Genomic DNA, 16,099 nt, shown 5'->3' with positions numbered 1-16,099 from the left:
CTAAGAGCTGTCTGTGCATTTTATTTATTGTCAATTAAACATCAATTAAAAAGTTTAAGGGAGGATTTTTTAGAACTGTCTAGATTTTTAATAGGAAGGATTTGTTGGTGAGGAGGAGGAATTTGGGGAGGATTAAGTGAGTCCAATTATGAAAATCTTAGCCAAGCCTCAGCAGAGTAATTGGTCAACAAATGGTACCCGCCATTGCGATGGGTCGTAACAGCATCCGGTAAGGAATTTTCCTGGCCCCTTTCTCTGCCTCCACTTCTCTCGGCCCCTCTACCACCCTGCCCGTCCCTTCCCTGTCTTCTTGTTCGGGTACCCAGTCCCCAGCTGTCTCTCACCTCCTGCCAGGTTCCCATCTTCTTCTTCATCCGCCTCCTGACCCTCTCCCTTCTCTGCCTCCTCCTACATCCTGGACTCTCATCTCTCGTTCTTTGGATCCCTCTCCCCCTGAGCCTCCGCAGTATAGAGTAATTCAGAGCTGGACCAGATCCCCAGCACCAGGTGTCCGCTGTGTGACCTGGGGCAGGACGCTACACCTCTCTGAGCCTCAGCAGTCTCCGCTGTAAAGTGGGGATGGAAACACAGAACCGGCTGCACATAGTGACTTCCTTCCAAAGAGGACAGCACGGAAAGGAAGAGAAACCGGTACCTCTGTAGCAGAGACACTTGACAAACGCTACTTCCTCCAGGTGACCAAGTGCACGTCCTTGATGACGTGATGAAAATGGCACTTTTGCCCTCTGTGGTCTTCCCCCAGAAACGCTGTAACCCCAGTTGAATCAGGAGATAAGTTCCGATGGGGGGAATCCTACAAAATGGATGAACTAAACATGGACGAAACTTGAAAACATCGGGCCAAGTGAAAGACGCCACACGAGACCACACACTGTGGATTCCGTTTCTGTGAAATACCCCGAAGACGCAAATCCATAGACAGAAAGTGGATTCGTGGTTACGAGGGGCTGGGGGAGGGGAGGACAGGGAGTGACTGCTTCGTGGATTCCGGGTTTCTTTTCAGAGTGAGGAAACGTTCTAGAACTGGACGGTGGTGATAGTTGCATAACAATGAGAATGTATTAAATGTTGCTGAATTGATGGTACACTTTAAGATGGTTCAAATGGTACAAATTTAAGTCAGGTGTATTTTACCTCAATTTTTTAAAATGGCAGGAGGACAAGCACAAAAGGAGGGAGTACTCGCAGGGTGCCTTCCTCCTTCTTCCTGCTTTGAACACAGATGTGATGCCTGGAGCTGCAGTGGCCCTCTTGCCACCACGAGGCAAAAACCAAGCAGACAAAAACCCAACAAGCTGAAGAAAGGAGAGAATGGAAAGATGGAAAAATTCTAAAAGATTGATTATGTTGTTGAGCTGACCACCACTCTCAAGACTTCTTGGCAATAAATGTCTTTGAAGTTTAAAATTAAAAAAAAAAAAATGTGGCAGGAGCTGCCTGTCATGAGATGCTACAAAGTGGAGTCATTGAGGGGTTGGGCTGAGGGGAGAGGAGGACTCAGTCTTGTCCCTGGATGGAGAGAAGGGAGGAATGGCAGGGAGGCATAAAAAGCAGTTGAGTCCAGAAGGAAAGATGTCCGGATGCTACAGAGGCATCGAGGACAAACCTCTCATTTCGCACATGACCCCGGCCGTGCCCGATCCCGGCCTGGGGTTGCCTTGATCCCCCACCTCCATCTCCCTCGCCTCCTCCCTTCACCAAATCTTCACCCAGAGAGGTGAGGTCACCTGTCTGAGGTCCCACAGCCAGCAAGTAGTGAAGCGGGGGTAGGTTACAGACTAAACGGTAGGGGTCCAAAGAGAGACGATGTATTTTTTCCCCTCTTCCTTTTTTCTTTGAAAAGTGTCATGTCACCAAACCAAAGCCGGTGATTCACCTGATTGTACTAAATCTCCACCACCGGAAGGGATTCCATTGGGATGCGCTGGGATCCCATATTGATCCTGGTGACCGGGGGAGATGCAGTTCTCACAGTCGGCCACGTGGTGTCGCTATTGGAAAAGAATTCACCGCGTCCCCGGTCCGCGCTGCAGGTGAAGCTCTTGCTCAGGTCTCTTTCCTTGAAGGTGTGAACTGTCTTGATTAAGCCCAATCGGGTCACGGCACTTTCTCTTTCTCCTCGGTGCATAAGGCAGAATTAAAACCAAAAGGCCGTGGTGGATATTTCCAGCGCTCACCATTTTTTCCAGCTCTCCTCTGCTTCCCGACTGAGGGAAGACTGTAGTCCCCAGCCTGGTCCCTCGAGCCATGCTGAGGCAGCGTCTCACACAGAACTAGAAGGACCTAGATACACAACTATGCACTGGGGCTTTGGGGGAGGGGGGAAAAAAAGAGGAAAATTGGCAACAGATGTTAGCTAAGGGCCAATCTTCCTCACCAAAAAAAAAAAAAAAAAAAAAAACGCTGAAAGTTTTTCTGGTTCTCAGTCACTTTTCCTCTTACCTTCGCCCACTGACCAGCCTCTTCCAGCCGTGGTTTCATAGCTGTCTCAACTAAGAAGCCCAAAGACTGGGACTTTTGCATCCAAATGCTTCCCCATAGCATCTAGTGGATTCCTCACACACTCACGCCACCCAATGGTGGGGCCCAGACTATCAGAGTGGGGAACTGGGGCGTCACTAGGGCTGGTCCATTGGCTCCAATCTTTCCCGGAGTTTTTCTAGCAGGATTGGTAGAGGTCCCAGTTTGTTAGCCCACAACGAGGGTAAGAGGTGTCCCAGCAAAGATAATGTCATCCTCCTGTTTGGGGGGCCTTTTATAAATATTCTGGTGCATTTTGTACAAGTGACATTTTATGTTTTAGTGATTTCAATCAACTTTTTCAGGACAAGTAGATGCATGTAAGTTATAAATGGCCCTCCGTGAAAGCACTTCTGAAAGATCTCTTTCTCATTTATTAATGCCTACCAGGACCGGCCCGTCATAAAATGGGTCAGAAAGGTAGCTTCCTAAACCCCACTGATTCACCCACATCAGCACGGCCCACATCATGCAGAATAAGTCAGGATAGTGAAACGTCAAAGTGGAGTTCTCAAAAAATAAATGGGCTGGTTTTTTGGTACCGAGCAGGACAGAGGTGGCCAGCCCCCCGTAGCTCTCGTGGTCTTGTCACAGGAAATATTACTAAGTGGGCCCGTGAGGCTTCTAGTCCCTTCCCAGTGTCCCCCCGCAGGCAGAAACATGAGCCTCGTGCGGCGCGGGCTCAGGACCGGTGCTCTGTGACTCTGCCTCATTCGATTGGCCACGCGGTCACACCCGAAGTGAGGAGGTGAGGGGTGCTGCTCACCTCCAGTGGGTGGACTGAAAAGGGGGGACGGCATAGACGGGTGAAGGGGTGAAACACTGGGGCTAAAAACGCAATCCACCACACCACCCTTCCAGCCCCTTCCTCCATCAGCCTCAGGGTTTTTTCGTGAACACAGGAATCAGGGACCACTTCACCCTGCAGGCCCACAGCAGCGACGGGCACGGGAAGCTCCAGGCGCTGTCTGGAGACCACCTGGGCCCCGGCCCGCTGAGCACTAGAAATTCAACCCTGAGTGACAGTTACAGCTCTGTCTACATTAATAATGTTAATATAGGGGCCGGCCCGGGGTTCGCCGGTTTGGATCCCAGGTGCGGACACGGCACCACTTGGCACGCCATGCTGTGGCAGGCATCCCACATATAAAGTAGAGGAAGATGGGCACGGATGTGAGCTCAGGGCCAGTCTTCCTCAGCAAAAAGAGGAGAATTGGCAGCAGTTAACTCAGGGCTAATCTTCCTCATAAAAAATTAATAAAAATTAAAAATGTTTATATCTAACATATAGCCAGTGGAACGACCCTTGTTAAAACTGCCTTCCAGATCTGTTACAAATGAGGAAACCGGAAGAATTCAAGAAAATCTTCAGCAGGACAAGACTTGGGTCAGAGACCCGAGGTCAGACCACCCAGGCCCTGCCGCTGACCCCATTAAAGGTCCCCACGCCTCACCCCTCCCATGAGGCTTTGCAACACCTCCCACCAAAGATGGGGACGACGTTAGCCCAGCCCACGACCCCTCGACTTTGGGTTCACCGTGTGACCAGCTTTTACAGCCGATGGAACGTGAGGGGTGACGTGCGCAAAGGCTTGAAAAGCGCTCTATGGTGCTTCTGTCGCCTTGAGAACCGTGTGCTTCTCAACTGAGCCTGGTGGTCCTGGGGGGGCTCATGCGACAAGAGCGCTGGGAAGCCCAGGGAGCTGTGTGGCTCACCCCCCCTCCAGCCTGGGACCCATCATGGCACCACGTCTGCCCCGTTTCGCTGGGGAGATGACAGCCCACCTGCATGCAGGGGGAGGGGTGTAGAGCCAGCCCTCCATGGGGGTGGTGTCCTTCTGGGCTCAATGATGTGCCCCCCTCAAGTTCCTATGTGGAACCCCTGGCCCCCAGGAATCAGAATGTGACTGTCCCTGAAGATAAGGCCGCCCAGTGTCGGTGAACGTGGGGCCAGGGCAAGACTCATCTGAACAAAAGAGCTGGAGTCCATCTCCCCTGCGTGTTTGCCCGTCTTCGGAAGCTCAGAGCTGCCATAAACACTCATTTATTAGCAAGCGCGCAGCATGCGGGGCACCAGACCTTGTGGCTCATTTCCTGGACTGGGGACCCACGAGGTTGTTCCAGGGGAAAGGGACGCACGCAGACACAGGCGCGTTTTGTTCAAGTCACCTGATGTTTACTGAATCACAAACCGTTGCAAACGTTCTGAATTCTGAGACCCACTCATCCGGGTCCCTCTCTCAGCTCCCCCTTGAGAAGGGGGCCTGGAGCGGGACCATCCCACACACCAGACGGAGGACAGGGACACCCGGGGGAGGCAGGGGACGGGGAAGGGTCGGGGAGAGGAAGGAGCAGGACCAGTGTGCAAAGCCAGACTCCCGGGGACAGGCGCACACACTCACACACACACACAGGCAAAGCCCAGGGGCGTCAATCTCTGCCCCGCTCGGCGTCCGCGAGAACCTCAGGGAAGGACCAGGCGTCCTGGGGACATTTCAGCCCTTCCTGTCATGAAGCAGGTGCCGAGGGGGCCGGGCCAAGGCCGCTGGACTGCAGAGACAAGAGGTGGGAGAGGGGTCAGCTTGGATGGAGAGAGGCTGGGAGGGCTCCTGTGATAAAGAAAGGGATCAGAGCGAGCAGGGGAAATGCCGTCCCGGGGAGAAACTGAGGCACAAGGAAAATAGGGCACCTGTGCAGGAGAAGTGTAACCAAGCAAGGCGGGTGGGCTAAGGCTTGGTTCCCTGTCCAGTCTGTCGTGAGAAACTCTGATGAGAAAAACGAGGCAGACCGAGGGCTGATGGGCAGCCACCAGCAGATCTTACAGAGAGCCTGACGCATCTGGCCCACGGGGAACTGACCCCCACAGAAGCCGACGACAGGTGAAACTGGTTTCTCTGATGCCCCGGTCAGCCCACTCCAGCTCAGAGCGCCCCACACAGACCTCTCTGCTGGTCACCAAACGGTGAGCACCTACTGTGCATAAGAGGACGGAGCCTGCCCGGACCCAGGGTGCCCTTGCCCAGCTCCTGGAGTAACCCTAAGCCCTGGGCATGGCCTGCCTGCTAAGAGCGTCTCGGTCCACCTGGGGCCACCCCCACACCGGATACTCTGTGCTAACAGTGTGACTGACAGTGGGGCCTTGGGCCACGTGGCCGCCGCTCTTATCTCCAGGGAGGTCAGCCACGCCTCTGTGACGAGCCCCACTGAAAACCCGAGACAGCAGCTTCCCAGGCTGGCGACACTCTGTTCACGTGTTCACACATCACTGCTGGGAGAATTAAGCACCTGTCTGCACAACTCCGTGGGGAGACACAACCGGGAGGGGGCGCCTGGTCTCCAGGCCGCAGCCCCAGCTGCCTCCTCCCTTTGCGGACTCTGACCTCTGCCCTTTCGCTGCGATAAACCGTACCCACGGGGAGAACAGCTTCGCTGAGTCCTGAGGGTCCTCCCAGCAAATCACTGAGCCGGGGGGCAGGGGGGTTTGGGGGCCTCCTGAAGTTGCACTCACAAAACACACATGCCCCCTCCTTTCTCTTATATAAATCTCATTTTTGCTTGTGATGGATGAAATGGTCCCCGGACGGCTCTCTCTGGAACCCAAGTAAGGCTCGTGCTCAATTAAGGAGATGCTTCTGTGCTACCGACAGTTTCAAAGTGGCCAACGGTGGGGCTGACAGAGGGCACATGCTTTGGTTTAGTCTTCAAGAATTCGGAGCCAGGGGCTGGCCTGGTGGCGCAGCGGTTAAGTTCGCACGTTCCACTTCGGCGGCCCGGGGTTCGCCAGTTTGGATCTCAGGTGCAGACCTATGTACTGCTTGGCATGCCATGCTGTGGCAGACATCCCACATATAAAGTAGAGGAAGATGGGCATGGATGTTAGCTCAGGGCCAGTCTTCCTCAGCAAAAAGAGGAGGATTGGCAGCAGTTAGCTCAGGGCCAATCTTCCTCACAAAAAATAAATAAATAAATAAAATTGCAGAGCCAGCCGTGACGGCCTAGCGCTTAAAGTTTGGGGCTCATGGCTTCAGCGGCCCGGTTTGCTTCTCATCTCGGAACCACACCACCCGTCTATCAGTTGCCACGCTGTGGCGGCGGCTCCCACAGAAGAACCAGAACGATTCACAGCGAACATGTACAACTACGTACGGGGGCTTTGCGGAACCAAAAAAAATACTAACAATTCAAATCGCAGCGGGGTGGCAGCCCATGCCCCTTGCAGCACAGTCCGCCTTTTATTCAGCTCTTGCAGCTCTGAGATTATGCAATTCTTGATTTCGTTTTTTTTTTAATTCGGGAAGACTCACTTCGTTTCAGATCGGCACGTGAGGCAAGGCATTTGTATTTTTGTCCTGCGTTACTTCAAATTTGCAAGTCCAAATTCACCCTGCAGGTGACCTCGCTCTGCTCTCATAAAGGACCCAAAGAAATGGAACTTGAGTTTTAAAGCGTCTGAGAACCAGCTTTTGGGTGCAAAGCACGCTGGGGACAGGTACCCGGGTCCACGGTTCACTGGAATGGGGTGCTCAGTTCTGGACCCCGTGGGGGCTGGGAACGGACACTCACGATCAGAGGGCAGAAAGCGCTTCCGGGTTCTCCAGGTCAGGACCTAGCACTTGGTCTGCACCGGGCTGGTAACCGGTGCCCATTTCTAGAAAAGGGTGGGTTTGGCTCATTGGCTTGAAAATTGGAACTCAGGCTCAGAAGGGGCTGACGATCCTCAGAGTCATATGGAAACTGCTACTTGTTCTGGAATGTGATGGGCTGGAAACTACTTAGGTTCTCAGTACATTGGGAACCAGGAGTCACCTGCAGGAACCAGGGAGGGTCCCGTGTTTAAGAGTGGGGGCCCCCTCACCTCTGCCTTCCGGGCACGTCAGCCCTGAGCCAAGGCAGCCTTGATGGCGGCCACCAGCTTCAGGAACTTGACCTCCGTGTCCACGTAGCCATCGCCTCCCTGGGGACAGGAGGAAGAAGGAAGTGGTGAGCCGGCACCAAGACACCAGTGCCAGCCCCAAGCCCTCTCCAGCTCCAGGACGAGGCGGGATGGACAGACAGACATACCTTCTTGGAGTGAACCAACTTCCCTGCCACCATCACTTCAAAGAAGCCGGTGACCTGGGGGGTCCCCTCGCCACACTGTGGGGAGAGAGAGATACTGAAGGGGCTCAGATGCCCTCTTGGGGACACCGCCCCCACCCAGGGAATGGAGAACATGAGGGAAGGGTGAGGCTGACCCAAACCACCACCCCCTGCCATCCGGGGCTGAGGGATGCACGAGGCGACCCATTCCTTCCCCCGTCCCCAAGACTCACGATGTCCAGGCGTCCGGGGAACTCATCTTCCAGCTTCTTCTTGAGGGCAAGATACTGAAAGGGGTGGAGATCACCACAGGGGTCAACAGGGGCCTCCCGGGCTAGCCCTCCTCCTCCGACACCCCCCGGGGCAGCCTCTGCGCTTACCTTGGGCTTGTAGCCTCAAGCGCCACTGGTGGGAGAGAGTCCAAGAGAGTGGAGACAGGTGGCATCCGGGGAGAGGAGGGGAGAGACCAGGCGGGGGGTGTAGGGGGGCCCGGAAGAGATCAAGAGGGGCACACACGACAAAACCGAGGGGAGAAATACGCGAGAGAGAGAGAGAGGAGAGAACCGACACACAGATGGTTGGGGAGCCGCACAGAGATGGGGAGACAGGAACCCAGGAAGGAGGCAGACACCGGCACAGAGCAAGGGAGACGAGATGGTGAGGGGGCGCACGCAGACAACGGGGGGCGACAAGGAGAGCCCACGAGCATGAGACAGGTGGGGGAAGGAGAGACAGAGGGAAACAGACACTGGGTTAGGACAAGAACTGCAGGAATGGCAGCCTCACCCACTCCCCGGGGCCCACCCACCCGCACCCGCACCCGCAGGGGCAGACTCGCAGGGGCAGACTCCGAGGGAAACCATTGCTCCCGGACTCCCAAGGCCTCTTGGTCCAGAGGATGGAGTCCAAACACCTCCCCAACCCCCACGCGGGGCTATTTCGGGATGGAGTCTGGCGCCCGGGCCTGGGGGGGCCACCCAATGTCACTCCACCTTCTGCTTTCGCCCCGGGGGCACTGCCCGACACCACAGACAGCAGACCCGGGGTCGAGTCACCCCTGCCACCTGCAGTGTGGACCTCAAGCTCCTGACGCGCCCCCGCCCCACCCTGGGCCTCAGATTCCTCATCCGGTGGGTGGAGCAAAAATTACCCTCCCTGGAAGGGTTTCTGGGAGGAGAAATTCCCCGAACGTGTATTTATCAGGCGCCAACAGGCCAGCAGAGCCCCGGGTGCCAGAGGAACCGAGCGGTCAGCAAAACAGAAAAAAAAAAAAAAAATTCCCTGCTTTGTTGCAGCTTTGACCCCAGCCGGGGAATTAATTCGATCAAACACGTTTAGTAGCGACACACAGCACTCCATTCGCGGTAACTATTAAGATCTCTCTCTCTCCCTCTACAGATGGGGAAACTGAGGCCAAAAAGGGAGGATGGCTAGTCGCTAGGGGCACCCATTGTATTCGCCCAAGTCCTTTCCAAAACACACGCCGGAACGTTCTCGAACGTCCTCGCCTCGCTGTCCCCACCCCGTGACTGTTCACGATCCTGGGGGAGGGGAAACCTAAGGGCCCACAGAGGGCCCTCTCTCATCACCAAACCGACCCCCATCCGCCGCCCAAACGGAGCACCGGAGTCGGGGGTCCCAAATGGACACCCATGTGTCTCAGATCTCCTTTTTCCAGTAATCGGAGACTTCTGGGGTGTCACAAACTGGGGAGGGGGGTCCCCGGCCTCTACTCTTCGCCCCTCCTCACGCCACCCCAGCCACAGGGGATCGCCTTCCCCGTGGAGGGACGCCCACGGGTCCTGCCCCGGACACCCCGGCGCCCAGCTCCGTGGGGACGGAGGGTGGGGACGGTCCGGGCGCGGGGCGGGGGGCGGGGGTCTCCGGCCGTGGTGCTCACCAATAAACGACTCGGACGGCGAGCGCCATGGTTCGGGATCGCGACGACGCCCACAGCGCGGACGACGACCGACCTCCGGCGGGGACGCGCGAGGTCTGCGCCCGGGGCGAACGTCCGCGCAAAGTCCATTCCTGGGCATCCGGGGCGCGAACCAACGTCGGGGGTGGGATGGAGGAGAGAAAGGCCCACAGCGGGGGAAGAGGGGCCCTGCGGCCCGCCATCTGAGCCCATCATGCAAACCGCCGTCCTCTGCCCCAGTGGGTCCGGGGAGCCCCCCGGCGGAGGGAGTCCCCGGGGGAAGCCCCTGCGCGCCCCCGCCCGGATCCCCCTCCGGGCACGAATGGTATGGCCTCGTGGGGCGGGGCTCAGGGCCCGCGGTTCCAGGGTGGAAACGGAATTGCAGGCGTCGGGGGTGGGTTTACAGCGGGGCCGGGAGGGGGCGACCCTGAGCCCCTCTCCTCCCCGGAGAGTGCGGGAGGGGCGCGTTGGAAAGGATGCGGAGTGCGCACGGGCTGGTGCATGGAGCTGAGGTCGCCGGTAGCGCTCCAGGGACCCCAGCTGCCTTCTTAAGGCCTGGCAGCTGGATCCGGGCGCCGCCTGATCGCCTTTGCGGTCCCTCCTTTGCGCCTCCCAGAGAAGCGGTTCTTGGAAAGTGCTGGAAGCTGGCTGCTGAGTCAGGGGCTTAGGGCCGCATGGCCTTCAGGGAATACACTGCGCCCCCCCCCCCCCCCCCCCGCTGCGGTAGTTCCCCGCATTTATTGATGAAAAAATAAACAAAGCCCCTTCTTTCGTGGGAGCGATTGGGTCGGTGGTGGCAAGGATATGAAGCGACGTGAAAATAGTGCTTCCCTGGGAGGCTGATGTGAGCGCGAAATGAGCTCGTACACGTGGAAAGAACGAGAACAGCGTCTGGCACAGCAGTCAGCTCAGTGAAGATGAACTCTGCCCGGAAGTTTCCCTTCCCCGGCCTCTGTCTTCACCTCCTTGGTCCTCACCTGCGGGATCCCTCAGCGCAGGTGGCGGACGAGGTTCAAGGCCCGCTCCACCTCTGTGGCTGGCTGTGTGGCTTCTGACCCCCAGGAGTCTCGGGAGGGTGTAATGAGCCTGTATGTAGAGCACTGAGGGGCTGGGGGCAGTCAATGCCCCATAAATAGAGGTCCCTTTCAGGGGTTTACAGAGCTCCCCCGAGCAAAAATCCAAACCTTAGCATCCTCTGCCCCAGCCTGGTCCCTCCCTGCTTGCCCGTTCTCTCGGTGCCCTTGCCGAACAATCTCATCACCGACCCCACCCACTTTCTACCTCTGGACCTTTGCACATGCTGTCTCGACGCTCTCCTGCTGCCTGATTCCTGCTCTTCCTCCAAGAATCAGCTCCAACGTATTGTAGGGAAAATTTTGTGCTTCGGTGGGAAACTCTGCCTTCTCCGTGTTGTATCTGTATTAGTTGGCTAGGGCCGTTGTCACAAAGCACCGTAAACTGAGTGGCTTAAACCGCAGAAATTTCTCTCACGGTTCTAGGGGCCAGAAATCCGAGATCAAGGAGTCAGCAGAGCTGGTTCCTTCCCGGGCTGCAGGAAAGAGTCCGTTCTGGGCGTCTCTCTCAGCTGCTGGTGGTTTGCTGGCCATCTTTGGCGTTCCTTGGCTCCTAAATGCATCACCTCGATCTCTGCCTTCATCTTCACACAGCACTCTCCCAGCGTGAGTGTCTGTGTGCAAATTTCCCCGTTTTATGAGGACACTAATCATGTTGGAACACGGCCCACCCTATTCCAGTAGGGTCCCCTCTCAGCTGATTTCATCTGCAACGACCCTATTTCCTAATGAGCCTGTCTTCTCAGATACTGGGGGTCAGGACTTGAACATATTAATTTGGGGTGGGACACAATTCAACCCAGAACACCATCATTCAGAATTATCCAATTCTATAGGATCCATCTTGCAACTCCGTAGATTGTAGGTAGGTGATGGCAACGCGAAATAATTCTTTTCTACAGACACACGAATGAATGCTGTCTGGAAGGGGGACCACTCTCTGCCCCCGTCTGCGTCTGTTCCGGCTGCTGAAACAAAACCCCACAGATTGGGTGCCTGTAAACAACAGAAATTCATGGCTCACAGTCCGGGAGGCTGGGAGTCCAAGATGGAGGTGCCAGCGTGGTCGGGTGAGGACCTCTCCTGGGTTCATAGCCGGCCCCTTCTCACTGTATCCTCCTGATGGAAGGGGCTGGAGTCTCTCTGAACCATCCTTTATAAGGCACTAATCCCCTTCTCGAAGACTCCATCCTCTAAACTTAAGCACCTCCCAGGGCCCCCCTGCTAATACCATCTCCTTTGGGGGCTAAGATTTCAACATCTGGATTTGGGGGGGCCACAACCATTCAGATGAGAGGAACCCTCCCAAATGTTTTGCCTCTGTTTCCTGTTCGTTCCAATATTCCTGACCCACGACTCTGTTCTTCGATTCTCCTGTGAGCTGACTGTAACCTTTCACCCAGGTTAAGTCAAATAACACGCGGTCACTTTTAGATCCGGATAAGTCACGATTTCCCCAAAATTATCTTGTAAGAATACCGTCCTCAAAGAAGGCCTCTCGAGCCACTCGGGTTGGGCCAGAGTCCCCTCGGGGCTCACCCATCGCTGTCCCGACCACTCAGGTTGTCAGAGGTCTGGTGCCCCGGCCGACGCCCCCAGCACCACGACCCCCAGCAGGTGGCCGGGCACAGGGCAGAAGCTCAGAGGATGTTGTGTTGATGAGGCTCAGAGCTGAGACCTTGCCAGGGCCTCGAGAGGGAGGACACCCCCCTTCTGCCACTGGGAACAAAGGGGTCTCTTGTCCAGAAGTGGGGGAGGCCGGAGGGATGAGCAATGACTCTCAGGCTGGGAATCCATCCCTTGCTCTCCCTCTCTCTCACACACACACACACACACACACACACACACAGAAGCATGGAAACACACAGCGCTCACCGTTATCTGGCTACGCAATTGCACGTCCACACAAACCACAACCCAGCCAGAGACGCAACACAACAGCGCACACCTCCGTTCTGCCATCAACAACACGAAAGCACACCAGGCTCTTCACGTACGACAGCCCAGCCCACACCCAACCAGTGTCACGACGACACAGCTGCAAACGCACAACACAGCACGGCAGCCACCTCTAGCTGGCCACATGGTGGGACACCCAGCTGCCCCCCCACCACACAACAACACAACACACACGTATCCAGCCGGAGGCACGACAGCGCACCCTGAGATCCAGCTCACGGGGACGCGCAAGGACATACCAAGCACGCACTTGGATACGGTCATGGGCGGGAACACACAGCGGCACAGCCACGCACACAGACACGAGCAGTCATGCCCACTGTGGCACACGTACACACTCGGCAGCGCACAACTCCACCCGCCCCCAAGAGACAAAGCCGCACAATAAGACGGTAACAACAGCACACCCCGTCATGCCAGGGATGAGGCACACAGCGAGACCATACGACCCCATTGCTGCAGTGGGAGGCAGACGTTGGCACACAACGGTGCAGCCACACACACACACACACACACACACAACAACAACAACATTAACTAACAGCCTAGCCCGGCCACACTCCCACACACACTCTGGCTTGGATGCATCTGGACATCACAGCACACGACACGCACAGAGCCGCACCACGCCACAGAGACACACCCGGACAGACACGCTGCAGCCCAGCTACACACACGCTGACTCTCCCACTCCCAGCCTCACAGTGGCCCATGGCCAGGCCCGGGGGACCTGCGGCGAACAGACAGGGGTGCCCGCCTCCCGGGGCCCACATTATAGCCGGGAAGTGGACACAGGCAACGGAAGTGAACAGGCATCCCATGAGGGCCTAGCGAGTGCTGGGACGAAAATGAGGCCAGGAGGGAGACGGGAGTGTGGAAATAGGGCAGGGAAGGCAGCTGTGTTATTAATAAAAGCAGCCAGCACCTACGTCGCACCTACTTTGGGCCCCAAGAGGCAGGAGCTGTGCTTGTCCCATTTTCCAGAGGGGTAAAGTGAGGCACTCGCTTGAGGTCATGCAACTTAGCACAGAGCACGAGCAACTTCTGAGAGGCCAGGAGGCCCAGCCTCTGCCTGGTCCCTGCCCCGGGGAAGATGCTGCCCAGGGCTCCGTGTCCAAGCTGGGGCCCCTGGGAGCAGCCAGGGCGACCCCTCCATGCTCTTCAATGTCTTCAACGCCTGGGTGCAGGTGAGGCCGGGGGGCCGCCCCAGCTGGCTATCATTCTGCTGGGATCAGGGCCTCCCTGAGGCTGTGGCTCCTCCTTGCGCCCCCACCCCACCCCAGGGAGGACCCTGAGCCCTCCGCAGACAGCCCAGGCCTGACTGGGGAGCAGCCCGTCTCCACATTCACGGGCCCAGTGTGTTCAGAGGCCCCAGCTTGAGGGGGCACCTGGAGCGTGTCCGGACCTGACCTTGTCACTCCCCTCCATGGTCCCCCAGTGCCCTCTAGACAAGGTCCAAACTCCTTAGTGTAGCATCTATTCCTGCCTGCCTTCCTTCATTCATTCAACAAACGTACCCTGAGGCCCTGATCTGTGCCATCACCAAATAAAGAAGACACAGAGTGGAGGAACCCGGGGTGGGGGAGTGGGGTGGAAGGAGCTCAGTGGGGGCTCCTGACCAGCCTGGGAGGGGGGCACGGAGGGCTTCCTGGAGGAGGGGATTTCTGAGTTGAGACATACCGGGGGACCCTGGCCCAGAGAGTGGAGGAGAAGCGTTGCGGGCAGTGGGAAGAGCAGTCCAAGGGGCTCTGTGACCCGCGCCCGCCTCTGGTCTCTGCAGATTTTCCACACACAGGCCAAGCAGGGCGCCGTGCTGCACCCCACCTGCGTCTTCGCCAGCAGCCCCAAGGTGCTGCACACTAGGGAGCCAGAGGCCAGGGGCGGCGAAGGGAGCCGAGGTGCGTGAGCCCAGGCGGGGGAGAGACCCCCACTGTGGATGTGATCTCGGGGCCTGTGCTGGCTGGGTCACCCCCTCGTCCTCCCCACACTCTGCCTTTGTTGCGGCTGCTGACTCAGGGCCTGCGGGAGGGGAGGTCCCGGGAGCCAGACCTCCCTGGGCGGCCGTGCAGAGCCTCACCCTCCCCCAGCGGGCTGGCCACTGGGCCCTGCGGACATCACAGGGCCCGAGCTTATGGCAGGTGGAGCAGCGCCCGTCAGGACCCTGCCCCTGAGCTCCAGGAGCTCTTTTCACAACCTTTCACAGCCAAAGCTGCAACGTACCTTCCTGCACAGATCTTTGCATGGCCATAAGCTTCCCTTCCTCCTGGGTAAACACCTGGGTGTGGAACGACTGGATCATAGGGTAAGTGTACAGTTAACTTTTTAAGAAAACACCAAACTGTTGTCCAGAGGGGTTGTACCACTTTACATTCCCACCAGGAGGGTAGGAGACTTCCAGTTGCCCCGTATCCTCGCCAGCACTTGGTGTGGTCAGTCTTTCTAATTTCGCCATTCTGATGGGCCTGGGGCAGTATCTCATTTTGATTTGGATTTCCCTAAAGATGAAGGAGGTTAGGCATCTTTTCATGCCCTTATTTGTCATCATATATCTTCTCTGATGACATGTCTATTTATTCAAATCTTTCACCCGTTTTTTATTGGGTTGTTTGCCTTATTATTAAGCTGTGATAAATAAGTGAACGGCCATAGGATATATTGGAGTATATGAGGAAGGCCTTTGATTTAAAAGTAATTCAGCCTCACCTTGTTTTCCCAAAAGGGCCTGAGGTGGCCTGTTGAGCATGCCTCGTACATCTGCTTTAAACATTTACAGCGTCCCAAAGACAAGAACGATGCCCGTAAAGATGGGGATGTGACTTCCCCCCATATCGGCGTTTCTTTAATCACAAGCGTCTCTTCCTGGAAACTAAGGATTAATTACTGACCTGCTGTGCTCGCCAGGTGACCACCGACCTGCTGTGCCAGCAAAGCATCTCACGACAGTAGCAAAAGAGATATTCCTGTCATAGGTGACATGTGCTCTTTGTTCCAAGACGGTATATACGTACTCTGAACACCCCGCCTCTTTGGCACCCTTCCTTCTTTGGACCTGGCTCAGAATAAACTCACCCCCATTTTGATTTATAGATTGACTATGGGTGATTTGCATCGACAGTTATAAGAGTTCCTTATATTTCTAGAGACAAGTCCTTTGTCAGATAAACGTTTTGCAAATATTTTCCCCGTCTGTGGCTTGCCTTTTCATTTTTGCAACAGTGTCTTACGGAGGTTTTATGGTTTTACCTGTTCCTTTGGATCTTACATTTGCTTTTCATTATGTTGCTTCTTATCTTCAAACCAATCACTGCCATATGCCCTCATTTTTTTTTTAAGGTATGCTTTTTGGTGAGGAAGATGGGCCCTGAGCTAACATCTGTTGCCAATCTTCCTCTTTTTTTTTTTCTCCCCAAAGCCCCACACATAGTTTTAGATCCTAGTTGTGGGTCCTTCTAGTTGTGGCATGTGGGACGCCGCCTCAGCGTGGCCTGATGAGCGATGCCGTGTCCACGCCCAGGATCCAAACCAGTGA

General features: G+C 56.1%; 1 protein-coding gene across 1 annotated transcript; it reads right to left on the bottom strand.

Moving 5' to 3' along the window:
- Positions 1–4,695: 4,695 nt before the first annotated feature.
- On the bottom strand, positions 4,696–12,287 carry SELENOW (selenoprotein W). Its single transcript, XM_008544221.2, has 6 exons — positions 9,521–12,287; positions 8,001–8,025; positions 7,854–7,907; positions 7,603–7,677; positions 7,397–7,495; positions 4,696–5,091 (listed from the first exon to the last, which is right to left on the bottom strand). The coding sequence occupies exons 1-5, from the start codon at positions 9,739–9,741 to the stop codon at positions 7,415–7,417; spliced, it is 456 nt and encodes a 151-aa protein (XP_008542443.2). The 5' UTR covers positions 9,742–12,287; the 3' UTR covers positions 4,696–5,091; positions 7,397–7,414.
- Positions 12,288–16,099: the final 3,812 nt, after the last annotated feature.

Source organism: Equus przewalskii, chromosome 9 (assembly GCF_037783145.1).
Source record: "Equus przewalskii isolate Varuska chromosome 9, EquPr2, whole genome shotgun sequence".
NCBI lineage: Eukaryota > Metazoa > Chordata > Mammalia > Perissodactyla > Equidae > Equus > Equus przewalskii.
The sequence above is the reverse complement of the archived record's forward strand: the minus strand, read 5'-3'. Positions and strand labels throughout refer to the sequence as shown.